At 45.2% G+C, this 16,419-nt stretch overlaps 1 protein-coding gene across 3 annotated transcripts in view; it reads left to right on the top strand.

Annotated features, from left to right (window-relative positions):
* CCNB3 (cyclin B3) overlaps positions 1–16,419 on the top strand; it is a 1,510,800-nt gene that overhangs the window by 885,769 nt on the left and 608,612 nt on the right. For all 3 annotated transcript variants that reach the window (XM_044057491.1, XM_044057492.1, XM_044057490.1), the window contains exon 8: positions 5,889–6,026. In XM_044057491.1, coding sequence (XP_043913426.1) covers positions 5,889–6,026 — 138 coding nt within the window. The remainder of the gene's footprint in view (positions 1–5,888; positions 6,027–16,419) is intronic.

The following is a 16,419-nucleotide window of genomic DNA, read 5'->3' as shown; positions in this document are numbered from 1 at the left end:
CCTTTTGAGCCAGCTAGCACTGCTACTTTACAAATGTGTATATGGAAGACTGTACTGCTGATGGGCATTACTTCTTCTAGGAGAGTGTCAGAGTTACAGGCTCTCAAGCCTTGCCCCCCCCCCCCCCCCCACACACACACACACACACACACACACACACACTCTACTTTCCACCAGGATAGGGTGACCCTACACACTTAACCCTTCCTTTATACTTAGGTGGTCAATGAACTGTCCTTATACTAATCCATTCATCTGCCTACTTTCTTCCCCTCTCCAACTAACAATAGTCAGAGGATTCTCCATTCTAGACAAAACTAAGCCCTTCAGAAAATCTAGCTTTGTCTCCTTTGACCCCAGAGCCCTGGGCAAAGCAGTCTCCAAACAAACTATTTCATGTTGGATCAGAAAATCTATTTCCTTCTGCTAATTACATCATGGCAAGCACTTACCCCAAGGGGTGAGAGCACATTCTATTAGAGGCATGGCTGCTTCCAAAGCCTTCCTCAAAGGGCTGGACAACAGCATCCATTCTAGAAGCAGCCACCTAGTCCACAATTCACACCTTCACCAAATGCTACAAATTGGACCACGTCTCCAGAGCCAGGGCAGGATTTGCTAGAGCAATCTTGCAGGGGCTTCTGGAATCTTCCACTTCTACCTTCACCCTTCCCTCTAATTAAGCTGTGGTACTCTCCTACCCTAAGAACACTGCAGCATAGGAGTAGAAGGACATAGAATAGTTGTGCAAAATCTTACCATAACCATAGCTGTCCTTCTTTCATGTTGCAGTATTCCTTCCCTCCCTCCAATCCCCTGTATTTATTTAGGCTATGGACATAACTCTTTGGCACTAGAAAGCTCTACCGTCAATCTAGAGCAGACTAGTCAGCATATGACACTTGACAATTCTGGATGACACTATCTTTGGGTCTGTCTGACTGGCCTTCAAGATGTACTTCATGTTTTAGTGTTGCATTCATCACATTTGGGTTATCTGCTTGCAGTAGCCTTCAGTCAAAGTCTTGGGTCCTGCGTCAGTTGCGGTGTCATCTTCCATGACGTCAGGAAGTTAGGGGTATAAAGCATGCAGCCGATGTAATTGCATCCGTCTTTCTTGCCATGCGGTGCCCAAAGCAGAAGCAGTTCGCAAGTACCAGTCGGCCGACTCCTGAAATTTTCGTTTTCGAGTTTCAGATCCGAAGTGTTCAGCTAAGCTAAGTACCCCATTGGGGAACCTTTTTCTTGCTCTAAACAGATGTCAGTAAAAGTTGACAATTGTATTTCTTGTGGAAATCTAATGTCTCATAAAGATTTTCATTCGTACTGCATTCCTTGCTTAGGCCCAGACCACAACGTACCTCTGTCAGTTTTGTGCCTTATTCAAACCTCGTACTATTAGTCGCCGGTTCATTTACGCATCTAAATATTTTGATACTCTGTTCAATTATCCAGAAATGGCTTCTGTAAGCCATCAGACTACCGACATTCCGAAAAAAATGCAGAGATAAAGACAGACCGCATAGGTCCAAAGCTGCGGATAACGCTTCTAAGTTGGTCGCCAGTTCGCCGGTACTCAGTGAGGTGCTTTCGCAGCCCCTGATACCCAGTACTTCAGATTCGCAGGCCTCTACTGAGACCCATTTGGAGTCCGGTATACCGCATAATGCTTCTTCGACTGTGGAACCTGCGGATGTCTCTACCTTGGATGGGTCCAGAGCAGCTGTGCAGGTACCGGCTTGAGGGTGTTTTCAGGCCTACTGATTTGCATATTAAACTGATGCCATCTTCAAGTCCTAAAACTTGATCCATGCCTAGAAAACTGATGCCCAGACTGCATGGTCAGGCCCTTATGCCTAAAAAACAAATAAGAATGGCTGAAGACCTTATTACTGTGAGAGCCAAGACTGATTTTCCTTCTGATTCTTCTGATCAGGACTCTGAAATTTCTGTTTTCTCTGATGACCAGGATTTGCCCTTATCTACCTATGAGGACTGTGATGCAGAGGACTCCATTCCCTCTGCTTCCCCTCCAGAGAATTTCTCTTTTAGTGAAACCTTGCATACTCTTAGGGAGCATTTTCGCTGGGAAAGCCAGGATTTCTCTGACTCCAAAAAGAGGCTTAGGGAATTCTTGCTCCTTCCTCAACACAGGCCTTTAGCCTATCCCTCCTGTACTGGACATTTGTAGATGATGCTATCTCAGAATCTAGCCTGGCCCCTGACACTACCTCCTGCTCCCAGAAAACCTGATGGGTATTGGAGTACCCGACTCTCACAAATTCCTCTCTAAAAAAAATCCTACTGTGGATCCTGAGACCATTTCACAGGGACCGAAAGGCATTAAAGCTACTACTGCCAAAAATCCTTTCCCCTCTGATAGAGATTCCAGGGCGCTGGATAGATTGGGTAAGAAGGTATACACTTCTGCACCCTTGGCCATTAGGGCCTTAAACTGCCAGTTTCATATGTTAAAGTATCAGCAGCATATTATTGGATTGCTTAAACAGAAAAAATGATGTTGATTCCTGACTCTGCTGAAAATAGATTTACAGGATTTAATGCATTCTGCTGAGCAAGTTGGAAAATATACTTTGCAATGTGGTTTTGTTTCATTAGAGGCATCTTGCAGGGCTGCTGTCACTGGGCCTGTACTCAGAAGGCATGCTTGGCTTAATGAACAATCCTTGCCAGATCATGTTAAAGCTAAATTACTTGATTCTCCCTTAAACCATGACCAGCTATTTGGCAGCAAAGCAGTAGTAGTACTTAAAAATATGGAGGAAAAAGCTAAATCTATGCAAACTGTTAGATTTCCTGCAAGTACAACCTCCCAGATTTAGTAGGCATTGGCCTTAAGAATTGGTCCTTTCCTGCCTCTTCCAGGCCTTCTCAGTCCAAACCCAGAACCAGCAGGACACCCAGGCTTCAGTCCCAAGGTACTCACAGGCCTAAGCAGTGGGGGGCTCCCACTTCCAAAGCAGGGAGTAGTAAGACTCCCCGCTATGGTAAACTGTCTCAATTACTTAAATTTAAACCTTCCAAGCCCTGCTCAACTGACTGCTCCTTTAGAGGGAAAGACTGCCCTGCATGCAAAGAATTGGGAACTCGTTACCCAGGACAAATGGGTTTTAAATATAGTTTCCCAGTGATACAGATTACACTTCCACTCCTTACCCAACCCCAAACGGTTGGCCAGACCTACCCCCAAATCAGGGGGGAGAGGCTCAAAAGGAAGTTCTCTCTCTAAGCATCAGGGCTATTCAGCCTGTCCCAGAAGAAGAATGGGGACAGACTGAGTAGAGGGACAGGGCTTTAAGCTTATCAGTACAGGACAGGTGTTTGAGACCCTGGATTTTCCTGGTTAGAAAACTGTGGTCTCTCTAGCTGCTGCATGTGCTTGGCAAGGTACATGCCAAAGGGGGCATTGTACTCAATAATGGGTCTGATAAGGGAGGAGTACAGGGATGTTATGACCTCCTTGTTCCTGGGTGAAATACCCCTACTTATGAGATGGGCTGTGTAGAAAGCCTTCCGTACAATGGAGGCAACATGGTGGTCAAAACTCTGGTTGCTATCAATATGAGTACCCAAGTCCTTCACGACTTATTGCGTGCTTAGTACATTATTAATGTGATAATTAGTGGGGACTCCATTTTCCCAAAAGGGGATAATGGTGCATTTCTTGGCATTCAGTTTGAGGCCATGCTTCTGGCACCAGTCATTTGTTTGGGTAAGACCCTCTTGGAGGATGTTCACATCACTAGGGGAAATTAAGACAGGGCTCAGCTTGCAGTCATCTGCAAACTTGGTCAGCCACAGACCACTGGTTTTAGCTTGCACCTCAGAAAAGTATATCCCAAACAGTAGAGGCCCCAAGACCGATCCGTGGGGTACACCACTCATTACTAGTCTACTACTACTAGAGGTGGCTTCCCCTGTTTTGACTGAGTGGGTTCTGTCAGTGAGCCAGTTGGCTACCCATCTGGTAACATGGGTTGATGCCTAGCTGGGAGAGTTTATCTACTATGAGTGGGGAATACACTAGGCTAACTGCCACCAGGGCCTTTATAAGACTTGCAACCCAACCCAGCCGTGTTCCTGTAATGCCTCTCAACCTCTTAGCTCAAGAAATCTGGACAAATCCTGAAATGTGTGGGAAAAGGACCCAAAATAGGGACAGATTTTAAATATTGCAGTTAGAAAGTGGCTGTGGAATAACAGGATTTGTGTTGGAATGCATTTTTGAGGGATATGAAGTCTGAAACCCAAATGTATGCCATTATTTAGTGACTTCAGTCCTCTGGACATTCAGCAAAAATCTAGACATTTTGAAAGGTATGGTTCCTACATATTATGAATGTTTAGGAGGATATATGTTGATTTTGAAGTTTCTAGAGATCATGTGGTGAATGTTAGTTTAGGCACTACTGTCTGCCTCTGTCAATCCAGAGATGTAGGGGCCAGTCCCTGGCTGAATTTCCAGTTTCCCATCCATTGGTCAAAGTTGCACTTAAATAGGTTTAGGGATGGACTCTGGATGGGAAGCCGGTTCTAGAGTATGGGGATCCGCTGCAACATATATGTCTTGCCAACATGACTTGTGTCACAAGCAAAATTTGAATCCTTGGATCTAGTGGTTCTGATGATCTTTGTTTTGCAGATGTGCAAGAGGTCCATTACATCTGGATCTGAGGATGCCTTGTATGCCAGGCATAGTGTCTCAAGTAACCTGTAGGAGAGAGAATAGAGCTAGAACTATAAGGCAATCTGTATAGGACAATGTGTTTATACCCTATACCCTGGATGCTCCTGGAAAGGAACCTTTGTGGGCATTCCAACTGTTGTATTTGACTGGTCTACACAGCCCCATTTAGGGAAACCTTGTATCTTATGAATGGGTTAAGTCTGTCAATTCTGTGAAAATTATAGTAGTGTGAAAAGTGCGATTTGATTTTAACATGTAGAATCTGAAATTAATCTAGCTTTGTCATAATCATTCCTATACACACATGCTTGTGTGTTGAATATATATAGATATAGATATATATAGATATAGAGATATAGAGATAGGGATATAGAGATAGAGATATAGAGAGAGAGAGAGAGAGAGCTGTAGATATATCTATATATATATAGATATATAGATGTAGATATATCTATATATATATAGATATATAGATGTAGATGTGTGTGTGTGTGTGTGTGTATATATATATATATATATATATATATATATATATATATGTTTTTATATATATATGTATATATATATATATATATATATATGTGTGTATATATATATATATATATATATATATATATATATGTGTGTGTGTGCGTGGGTCTACTTGAGTTGGACGAAAGAAGATCGAAATCCGGAATGCCGAGATGACAACGAAACTGCAGAACATCAAAAAGCGCGAAATTCAAAATCCCGATGTTACGGGGGTTTGAATTGGCTGTTTTCGTGTCCTGCTGTAGGTAAGTATGTGTGTGTAGTAGGGGGCCGCAGGGGGCTTGCCCCCCTGCCTATCATTAGTGTAGGGTGTTTTGTTTAATAGTGTGGGGTAGTTGTGTTTGTTTTGTAAACTTGCGTGTTTTTCAGTGTTCTGGAGTTTTGTTTTCGTCTCAGTGTTCAGTGTTTCGTTCTTCTGGTCTCTTAAAATCATCTTTGAAGTCACTGAAGTATAGCATTACAAACTTAAATGTACATTTGCTCACAAAACTGACAGTAATGTCACAAGCATTGGGTACCTTGCTAACTTAATTAAATGGGTGTGTATGTAGAGCAGTACTTGGCTGTTAATGTCAGCTTGGCGATTGTGTGCTAGTGTTTTACTGCTGTGAAATGGTGTGTAGTAATACTTTTTTTGTTGTTTTCACAGGAAAATTTTGAACTGAACCATGAGACATTATATTTGGCAGTTAAGCTGGTTGACCACTATCTTGCAGAGTGCATCTGTAAGAGGGAAACGTTACAGCTGATTGGCTCCACAGCTATCCTTATTGCTTCTAAATTTGAGGTTTGTACCCGAGATGGATCAATTACTTTGCAAGACAATAGTTATAGATTCTGTCCTATTTGAGCAGAAAGGTTTAAGACTGGAATTTAATTCATCATGGAATGCAGACTGTGTGCTTTAGATGTACTGCTGCTGTTGCCAGTTGGACTGACAGGATAATTTTTGCCAGCGTCTTCCATAGAGTACTGCAGTCAAATTAAGTACATAGGAGGTAGAATTGTGCTTATACGTTATATATTTTTTTCAATATAAAATTACTGAGAAAGCAAAATAAAAGAAAACCTTACTGAGGATAATAAAGCAATACAAGTTATTAAACTGAAAATGTTCCAAATCTTTAGTTGGCAAGGAAATACTTTTATATGAAGAACAGGGATGTGTTGTACTGCAATACTACATAAACAATTTAAATACTCACATTTTGGGTTGAATGTTGGCATAATGGTTTATGTATTTACCCCTCAGACACGAGATACAAAGTCTGATTGGTTTACTATCATAATTTCGAATCCAACTTCGTCGTCCTTACTATGTTCGAACACGGCAATGTCGAACTTCAAAAGCAAGCCTAGGAATGGGTTTTAACACGGGTTGAGATAGGGGTGAGGTTTGTAGTTCGGCAATAGCAGTGAACACCTATCTCGACCCATGTTAAAACCGTTCCTAGGCTTCCTTTTGAAGTTCGACGTTGCTGTGTTTGAACATAGTGCAGTCGACAGAGTTGGATTCGAAAGTATGATAGTATACAGTCTGATTCAAACCAAGGGAAATTGGCTAGTCTTAAAATGGCCCACTAGGATAGCTAGCCTAGTACTTGCTTACCTGTGTTTTCCTTTTGTCTACGAAGCTACAGACTGCTCTCGTTTTCCTTATGCTTGCTTAGAATACAGCTTTCAGTTACCAGTGAATGAGCAGAGCTGACAAAATTTACTAAAGCAGAAGTGTGGGAGAAAGAGGAAGGGTCAGGAATTTTTTCAAGGAAAACTTTCATATATGAATATGTCATCTCTGTATTCTTTGTACTATTAATGCACCAGAATCTCCAAGTATTTCTTGCATTTTATTAATTTTATTTTACATTTAACCAGGAAAGTCCAACTTGGAACGAGCCAATTTTCAGTGGAGGCTCGGGGAGGAATGCTCCAGATGCATGTGTTTGTAATGTGGGAGGAAACTGGAGCCCCCGGAAGAAACGCACACGAATGCAGGGAGGACATATAGATTCCACACTGAAGGTACCCCAACCGAGAATCGAACTGGAGAACCTCTTGCTGTGAGGGCGACAACGCTACTGCTGCGCTGTCCATTTCTTTTCGTAATGCAAAATAAGTATGGGGACTGCTGATGTGATTTTTATTTTTTTATTCCGTTTATTTTCTTAGAATGAGATTTCAAATATGTGAGATGTAATGCGATCCTATCTCGCCTACATTCATAACTGATGGGCTCGGAGCCGAGAATCTGCTCCGACTCGGCCGATACACTAGCATGAAGTCTCTCATGAGCTGGGCTCAACCCCCTTATCCCAGGATGCACCATGCCCAAACTCCCAGATCTCGTTTGCCGCTCCTAGAGTAACGACGTGGTCTCGACTTGGCTGTGGCTAAGTACCCTTCTTTTTTGGCCTTTTGGTCGCTTTTAAGCAGTTAGCTTTAGAATTTATACTCACCAGCTATTTTAATAGCTATCTTGTTGGTATTTCCATTGTGAGTGACTGTGTCTTTTTGAATTGTTGTGGTAATCCCTTCTGTTTGGCGGGCTAGGCCCGTTTTAGTTAGTGGGCCTTTGCCCTATCTCTTGTAGAGCATTTAAGTTAGAGCTCTTTCTCCCCCTTCCCTCCTTGTGTATTTTGAGTGTGTTACAGTGAGTATGTCTGACAAAAAAAAGGAACATAAGCCATCGGGCTTTAAAAAATGTTCGAAATGCAATTACAAGATGTTGTTGAGAGATGGCCATGCCATCTGTGTTTATTGTTTAGGGGCTAAACACTTGCAAGAATCTTGCAGTGTTTGCCATGCTTTCCCCTCTCATGTCCTACACGAGGGAAAGAATAAGCTTATCCTGAAGGGTCTGATCAAACCAGCCTTTGAGGAAGCTTTGGCCTCTTCTCCCGCCTCAAAATTGAAACAAACTAAGTCTTCGGCTCCGACAAGTCCGTCAGAGCTGCCTGCTAAAAGAGCTAAGTCTGTGTCCCCCCCTTCCTCGGCTCCACTGACCTCGGAGCCGAAGGATAGAGGATCTAAATCTGGGTCTCCCTCCTCGGCTCCACTGGTTTTGGAGTCTCGGGATGAGAGATCAGGTACTCTGTCCCCTTCCTCAGCTCCACTGATTTCGGTGCCACAGGATAGAGGGTCTAAATCTGGGTCTCCTTTGTCGGCTCCATTGGTCTCGGAGCCGCAGGAGAGTGTTTCTGCTCTGGGGTCTGTTTCGTCAGCTCCTGAACCATCGGCACCGAAGGGGGTCTCTGTTCTGGTCGAGTCTGCTTCAGCCCCGAACCTTTTGGAACGGATTTGGAGCAGGCCTCCTAGCCTTGTCTCGGAGCCGATAGAAAAAGTTTCTCGGCCCCCTTCTGTTTCCTCCAGGTCCTCCAGGCTTTCAGATTCGGATGTAGATAAGGTGGTCCAGAGGCTCCTCCAGTCACCTGTCTTATCCAAGTTATTTTCGGCTCTGGCCCAGTCGGCCCTGAAGCCAGCCCTTTCGATACCGTTTCTTCCCCCTCCGACAACCTTGGTGTTGTCTGAGTCTGAGTTCGCAGAGTCGGGTGAAGTCCTTGAGTCGGTCCCGAGACCCACTGCTAGTCTGTCAGCACAGTCTTCAGCTCCAACCCTTTCTGTGCCTTCCAGAGGTTTCGGTTCTCAGGTGTACTCAGCCAGGCCAGAGGGGGATTCATCGGGGCTTCTGGTTTCGGCCCAGAGTCTCCCTCTTGGCGCCTCGGCTAGGGGAACCACGACACCGGTCATGGTCTCGGGGATGGGCCTCTCCTCAGATTCTGGTGGGCCCGCCTTCGAGGCTATGAGGAGCGCGCTGGCCAATTCTCTAGTGACTTCACCTGAGTCTGCGACTCCTTCCCTAGACACGGCGGCAAGAGCTTCTGGTGCCCCCCCTGTCTTCGGACAGCGCGGCTCCTAGGCCTGAGGATTCCTCCTTGTGTGGTCCCCTGTTTTCCGTGGAGCCTTCAGAGTTCATGCCTGAAGAGCCCTCCAGGGAAAAAAATTGTGCAAGAGGAAGCACATAGACTCCCCAGATGAGTCTGTCACCTCGGACACCGACCTCGATGATGTGGAAGGGTCCCCGAAGTCGTCCTCTGACTGTCTCGTTCTCCGATATCCTGGAGATCTTGAGACAGAGAGGCGACTGGCCATCCAAAATCCCTTCCACGGAGGAGTCTGTCTTCCTCAAAGCCTTCGGAGACCAACCCTCCGCCTCCTGGGTGTCTCCACCCTTCGATGAGTTACTGGACCTTATTTGTTGAAGGGTGTGGGAACACCCTGACTCTGTGGAGCCAGTTCCTTCTCGCCCCAACAAGTTTTTATCCGCATCCCCTGGCAAGGAGTTTCTAACCAAGGGAGTTCTGGTTGATGCTATGGTGGTGGCGTCTGCCACCCAGCAAGATGTGGCAGAGGCATCTACTTCTATCTATCCTCCTAACAAGGAGTTCAGGAGCATGGATAGGTACGGGAAGCATACCCTGACGTCAGCGACCTTTACCCTGCGGTCGCTGAATTATTTATACCAATTTACGAGGCTCCAAAGGGATCTCGTAAAGGAGTTGGGAGATACCCTGTCGGTTAACGTGCCTAAGGCGTTGACGCAGTCTGTCAATGCCCAGCTGTCTACCCTTTCATCCATTGTTAACTCGTCCATGAGGCTCGTATCGTATGCAGCCGAGGGGGTGGGTAGGGCAGCGAGTTTGGGCGTAGCCCTTAGGAGGCAAGCCTGGATGCGCTTGTGTCACTTTGCGGAGGCGTTCAAGTCTTCCTTCACTGATGCTCCATTCGATGGGTCCTCTCTCTTTGGTCCCAAGGTGAAAGACACACTCACTAGATGTGAGCAGGAGGGTAAGACTTTGTCTGCCATTGGGGCCCGTTTTTTGCTTCCCTCGAGACTTTTCCCTGCCCATGAGTGCCCCCCCCCCCTTCCAGAGGCAGAGGGGGGGTACTTAGTCGCCCTAGAAGCGGCAGAGGCCCCCCCCAATTCAGGAGGCCGTGAATCCTTTCGTGGTTCCTCCTTCCAGCGTGCTTGAGGGACTGCCCGACTGTGCATCTCCGGGGTCGATTCTTGACGCATCCAAGGGCCTTGGGTTCCATCACTCAGGATCAGTGGGTGCTTCGTATCATCACCTGAGGTTACACCATCCCCTTTATCTGTCCCCCTCCACCGTCAAGGAAAATCCCGGACGTGCCACCCAGTCAACGGGATCAAGCAGCCATAGAGGTCGCAAAGCTGCTTGGAAAGGGAGTCATCCAGCCAGTCCCACCAGACCGGATTAGGAACTTGCTCAGTTATTTTTGGTGCCGAAAAGAACAGGGGACTTGAGACCCATTCTGAACCTCAGCCATGTAAACCGCTTCGTAAAGAAGTCCAAGTTCCGGATGGTCACGTTGCAATCCATTTTCCCATTATTGGAAAAAGGAGTATGGATGTGCTCCATCGATCTCAAGGACGCCTATTATCACATCAAGATAAACAGGGCGTCCAGGATTCAATTACGCTTCCGCCTAGGAGCCAGTCACTTCCAGTTCCGAGCCCTGCCCTTTGGTCTCACCACAGCCCCCAAGGTGTTCACCAAATGTCTGGCAGTGGTGACGGCTCACCTGAGACGTCTGGGATTCCAGGTGTTTCCGTATCTAGACGACTGGCTCCTTACCGCCCCCACCAGGCATCTTCTTATTCAAGCCGTGGGGGCTACCATCGAATTGGGACACCTATTAGGAATTACATTCAACTGGGAAAAGTCTGTATTGCTGCCATCACAGCATGTTGCCTTCATAGGCGCAGAGCTAGACTCTGTAGAGATGCAAGCATTCCTTCCAGCAGAGAGGATAAAGATACTACAGGACCAATAAAATGCAACAAAAAACCAGGCTTAAATAATGGGAAGTATACTTGCTGTGTTCAATTCAAGTCAGTCTCAAATGGTAACCAAATGTTCCACAAAAAGATACGAAGCAGTAACCTACAAACCGCTTTACTTTGCGAACTCTTAATCCAATAAAAAAAAGAGTCAAAATCACCATAGAGTGTTCATTCGAACCTACTCATCCACTGGGCAATAACTTGTAGAAAAAACACGCAGCCAGCATGTAAAAATAAATCCAAGCGTCCAGTAGAAACCACGTTTATTAAAATAATTAGAACACACCCGTGTTCTAATTATTTTAATAAACGTGGTTTCTACTGGACGCTTGGATTTATTTTTACATGCTGGCTGCGTGTTTTTTCTACAAGTTATTGCCCAGTGGATGAGTAGGTTCGAATGAACACTCTATGGTGATTTTGACTCTTTTTTATTGGATTAAGAGTTCGCAAAGTAAAGCGGTTTGTAGGTTACTGCTTCGTATCTTTTTGCGGAACATTTGGTTACCGTTTGTGACTGACTTGAATTGAACACAGCAAGTATACTTCCCATTATTTAAGCCTGGTTTTTTGTTGCATTTTATAAGTCTTGTTTATTATCAGGCGAACAGAGTGTAGTGAGCATTATTCTTTGTTTTTATACTACAGGACCAAGTCCTTGCCTTACTACCCCGAAGAAAGCCCCAGCCAGGATGGTCCTTCAGCTTTTGGGGTCAATGGCGGCCGCCATTCTTCTGGTCCCTTTGGGAAGATTGCACATGCGAATTCTCCAATGGCTCCTGTCGACCCAGTGGTCATACCAAGATCTGCCCTTGTCCTACCCGATTCTCATCAAGGAAATGTGCCAGCGAGATCTTCGTTGGTGGCTCCTCTCCAACCTGAACCTAGGGGAGTCTCTTCTGCCCCCCTCCCCCATTGCCACAGTGACCACAGACGCCTCCCAGATAGGGTGGGGGTGCATTATCTGGGCAGGACGGTTCAAGGCACGTGGCAGAATCACGAAACCCACTTTTACATATCAATGTTCTAGAAATGAGGGCAGTGCTTCTAGCATTGCAAGCACTTCACAGCTCTCTTCCCAAGGGTACCATTGCAATCTTCTCAGACAGTATGGCGGTAGTATGGTACCTGAACAAGCAGGGAGGAACCAGGTCTAATCCTCTTTGCAGCGAAGCCATGAGAGTTTGGAACTGGGCGATCGCTTCCCAGAGATTTCTAGTGGCAATGCACATTCCGGGGAAGTCTAATGTGATAGCAGACAGGCTGAGCAGAGTTATTCTGATGCCTCATGAGTGGTCCCTGAACGACCAAGTAGCCGCTCGGATCTTCTCCAAGAGGAGGTTTCCCTTGTTGCGACCTTTTCGCCAGCCCCTGGAACGCGAAGTGCAGCAATTTCTTCTCCCCGAGTCCCCCAGGGACGCTCTAGGCCCACTATTGGCCCTCCGGTCTGCTCTACGCCTTCCCTGCGGTTCCACTACTTCCAAAGGTGATTCAGAAGGCGATCTGCTCTGGAAGCAGCATGATTTTGATCGCACCACACTGGCCCTGCCAAGTTTGGTTTTCTTTCCTTCGGAATTATGCAGTAAAGGATCCTTGGATTCTGGACCCAGTTCCAGACCTCCTGATTCTTCAGTCAGGTCAGCCCCATCTGTCACTGCGAACTCTAAAGCTAACGGCTTGGCTGCTCCACTTCCGACCTTAGTCAGACAGCATATCCTTTCGCCTGACGTGGTCGGGATTCTGTCTTCTCACAGAGCTTCCACTAAGGAGAAATATTCTAATAAATGGAAAAGGTTTGCCATTTGGGCCCAGCAGCACAACCTTGACCTTCTGACAGCCCCGGTGTTGGCAGTATTAGATTTCTTGGCAACTCTTTTTAGACAGGGTTCCGCTGTCTCCATGCTTAAAGTCCAATTGGCAGCGATTTCTAATTATCATGTTGCCTTTGAGCCTTCACTCATGAGTCATAAGTTGTTAAGGCCTTTCTTAAGCGAGCTTGGTTGCTTCGCCCCCCGGTGTCGCAACCTGTTTTGCCATGGGATTTGAATGTAGTTTTAGGAGCCTTGACGTCTCACCCCTTCGAGCCAGCGGCCACTTGTGAGCAAAAGTTCTTATCTTGGAAGACTGCTTTCTTGGTAGCTATTACTTCAGTCAGAAGGGTTTCGGCACTTCAAGCCCTTTCTGTTAAGCCCCCTTATCTAATCTTTCACAAGGATAGAGTATCTCTAAGACTAAACCCGTCATTTCTTCCGAAGGTTTCTTCTGCTCTTTGTCTGCAGCAATCTATAGAGCTACCAGTTTTCTTTCCAAAATTTTCCAACAAGGCAGAATACAGACTCCATCAGTTGGATGTGCATAGACAACTGAGGTTTTACTTGGATAGGACACAGCAGCAAAGGAAATCAGACCAGTTGTTTGTGGCCTTTGCAGATAACAGGATTAGCAAAGCAGTAACTAAGACCGCTATTGCTAGGTGGATTACGGATTGTGTTTCATTCATCTCTGCATCAACAGGAAGGGACCTTCCATTTCCAGTTAAAGCACATTCTACTAGGGCTATGGCTACTTCAGTGGCCTTTCACGCCAGACTGTCTGTGGATGAGATGTGCTGCGGCCACTTCGGCTTCTCCACATAATTTTATTTCTCATTAAAAACTGAACGTGGCCTCTAGAGGTTGGGCGTCCTTTGGTTCCACAGTGCTCAGGAGTGTTTTCCAGTGAGCTTCCCGGGATCTAGGTGCTAGGGACGCTGTCCCATCAGTTATGAATGTAGGCGAGATAGGATCGCATTACATCTTTTAGTTATGTACTTACCATAACGATAGATGTTTGTGATCCATCTCGTCTACATTCTTACGTACCCGCCCTCCTTCCCCCTACCTGTTGGATCTGGAGGAAACACTATTGTACAGTTGGAGTGGCTCATGTGGGTGAGTTGTTGTGGGGCAAACAAGATCTGGGGGTTTGGGCGTGGTGCATCCTGGGATAAGGGGGTTGGCCCAGCCAATGAGAGACTTCGTGCTAGTGTATCGGCCGAGTCGGAGCCGATTCTCTGCTCCGAGCCCATCAGTTATGAATGTAGGCGAGATGGATCACGTACATCTATCGTTATGTAAGTACATAATTAAAAGTTTTGTTCCATTTAGTTACACTAATTGCTTGAGTCACTAGCTTTTTATATTGTCTGTGAAAGATTCAGTACTTACCTTTTAACTGAATTAATCTGATCTCTGCTTTAAGCTGGAAAAAATATTTTCTTGTATACTTTCTGTACAAAAGAGGTAGAAAGCAGGATTTTAAATATTCAAGTTGTATTTCTTACAATTTCAGACCATTCTCTGCCACACACTTGCAAAAACGTGTTGATCGTTTAGTATTCTGTTTTATTAGGTATTAGGAAGTTGTCAATTGAAAGAGCTGGTAAAAGTTTTAAAAAAAAAAAAACTTCTGCATGTAGAGTTGCTACTCTACTTAATTTGTAGTTAAAGACAAAATATTTCACTGGCCAAAAGGAGTATTTATCATTTTTTAGGAGGGCTGTATACAAGTTATCCCTGTTCAGCTACAGATTTCAGAAATACCAGAGGACGCTATACCCAAGGGATTTCGGAGATACTGGAGAACGCTATACCAAAGTCGTTCCACTTTTAACTGTTTGTAGCACTTCACTGACGTCAACAAGACAAAAGGTTAGGGTTTAAAAAAATGTATCTTTATTCTAACTCTGGTCATACATACTGAGGGCAAACGCTTTTCTAAAACTGACCTTTGGATAAGGAAAAAGTCAATGGCAAGAAAGAAATGGAACTGAAAAAACATGACCTTTACTGAAGGTTTCTGTCCACTAAACACCTAGTTGATATTTTAGCGATGGGGGAAAAAAATCTGCAGTAAGGTTAACTAGATTGGAGGGTAGAATAGAGTTTTCTTCACTACTTCTTTGAACAGCTATTTTGTATTGTAGAAAAAAAGTTAAGTACTCACCATAACACTCCATCTGAGTTGTTGCTCTTCATTTATCTTAAACCTGTGGGTACTGTGATCTGGCACTGATCCGAGACTGCCATATTTCCAGCATCTGATCCGAGCTTCAATCTCCTCCCCATATTGCCCCTGTCTCCCTCCTCCCTTCAGATTGAATTTGCTGCCCACCATATCATCCCAACCTGACCCAAAACAATTATCCCATGACAAAGGTCTCCATAAGCAAGAAGGAGAGCAAAAGCATACCCATGTGGTGACCATTCCTCCTCTTGCAAGGCCACCACACAGCCTACGCAAGGCAGGGGGAAGGAGGGAGGGATGGTTGAGAAATGAAGAGGAACAATTCTGATGGAATGTTATGGTGAGCGCATAACTTCTTTATCTGAAGTTGTCTTCATTTTCTCTTCAACCTGTGGGACAGAATCCCCAGCTACTAAACACCTGGGAGGCCCTTATGGAAATATTCCGGAGCATGGAGGAGCCAAAGGATTCCCTGTTCCTCGATAGAATGTCCACCTTGTAATGTGAGATGAAAGTATGTGAAGAAGCCGCAGAGCGAATGTCTTCTAAAGGCTGCTGAAGTAGCCATAGATCTAGTGGAATGTGTCTTCACATGATCTGGCGGGGATAAGCCTCTAGCCAAATATGCCAGGGTAATACACTAGGAAATCCAACGGGCAGTGGTGACCTTTGACATTGGTTTCCTTAAAAAGGGCTTAGAATAAGAAATAGAGTTGGTCAGACTTACAAAAGGATTTAGCCCTATGCAAGTAAAAGCATAACTGTCTATGCAGACCCAACAAGTGCAGTTTGTACTATCCTTTATTTTGAAAATTTGGGAAGAAAACCGGGAAATTAAACACTTGATTAATATTGGATTCCCAAGCTACTTTAGGAAGAAAGGGGTTCTGAGCAAAATACTCGCTGCACTTCTAATTGGAAGGAGAGGTGAAGAGATCGCAGCAAGGCTGACCCCACTTGACAAAGATCTGTTTTGCTACCGTAGGATTCAGAGACGACTCGTAAGGCATCTGGACAGACCTGCTGAGCCTGTCTGCTAGAATGTTGGACGTCTCTGAAATGTGCGTTGCCACCAGAAAACAGCCGGTGGTGATCGTTTACTTCCACAATCTCATAGCCTTGTGATACAGGGGATAAGACCTGGTTCCTCCCTGCTTGTTGATGTACAAGACCATCAAAATAGTCTGGATAGGAATCATCCCTAGGGGAACATGTGCATGGAAAGCTTGCAATGCTAGGAGCATTGCGCTCGTCTCCAGGACATTGATATGCAATCAATTCTTGTAGGGGAACCACGTATCTTGGAATATCC

The sequence above is a fragment of the Protopterus annectens genome, chromosome 15.part0, assembly GCF_019279795.1.
Source record: "Protopterus annectens isolate FY-2018-M chromosome 15.part0, PAN1.0, whole genome shotgun sequence".
Taxonomy (NCBI): Eukaryota; Metazoa; Chordata; order Ceratodontiformes; family Protopteridae; genus Protopterus; species Protopterus annectens.
The sequence above is the reverse complement of the archived record's forward strand: the minus strand, read 5'-3'. Positions and strand labels throughout refer to the sequence as shown.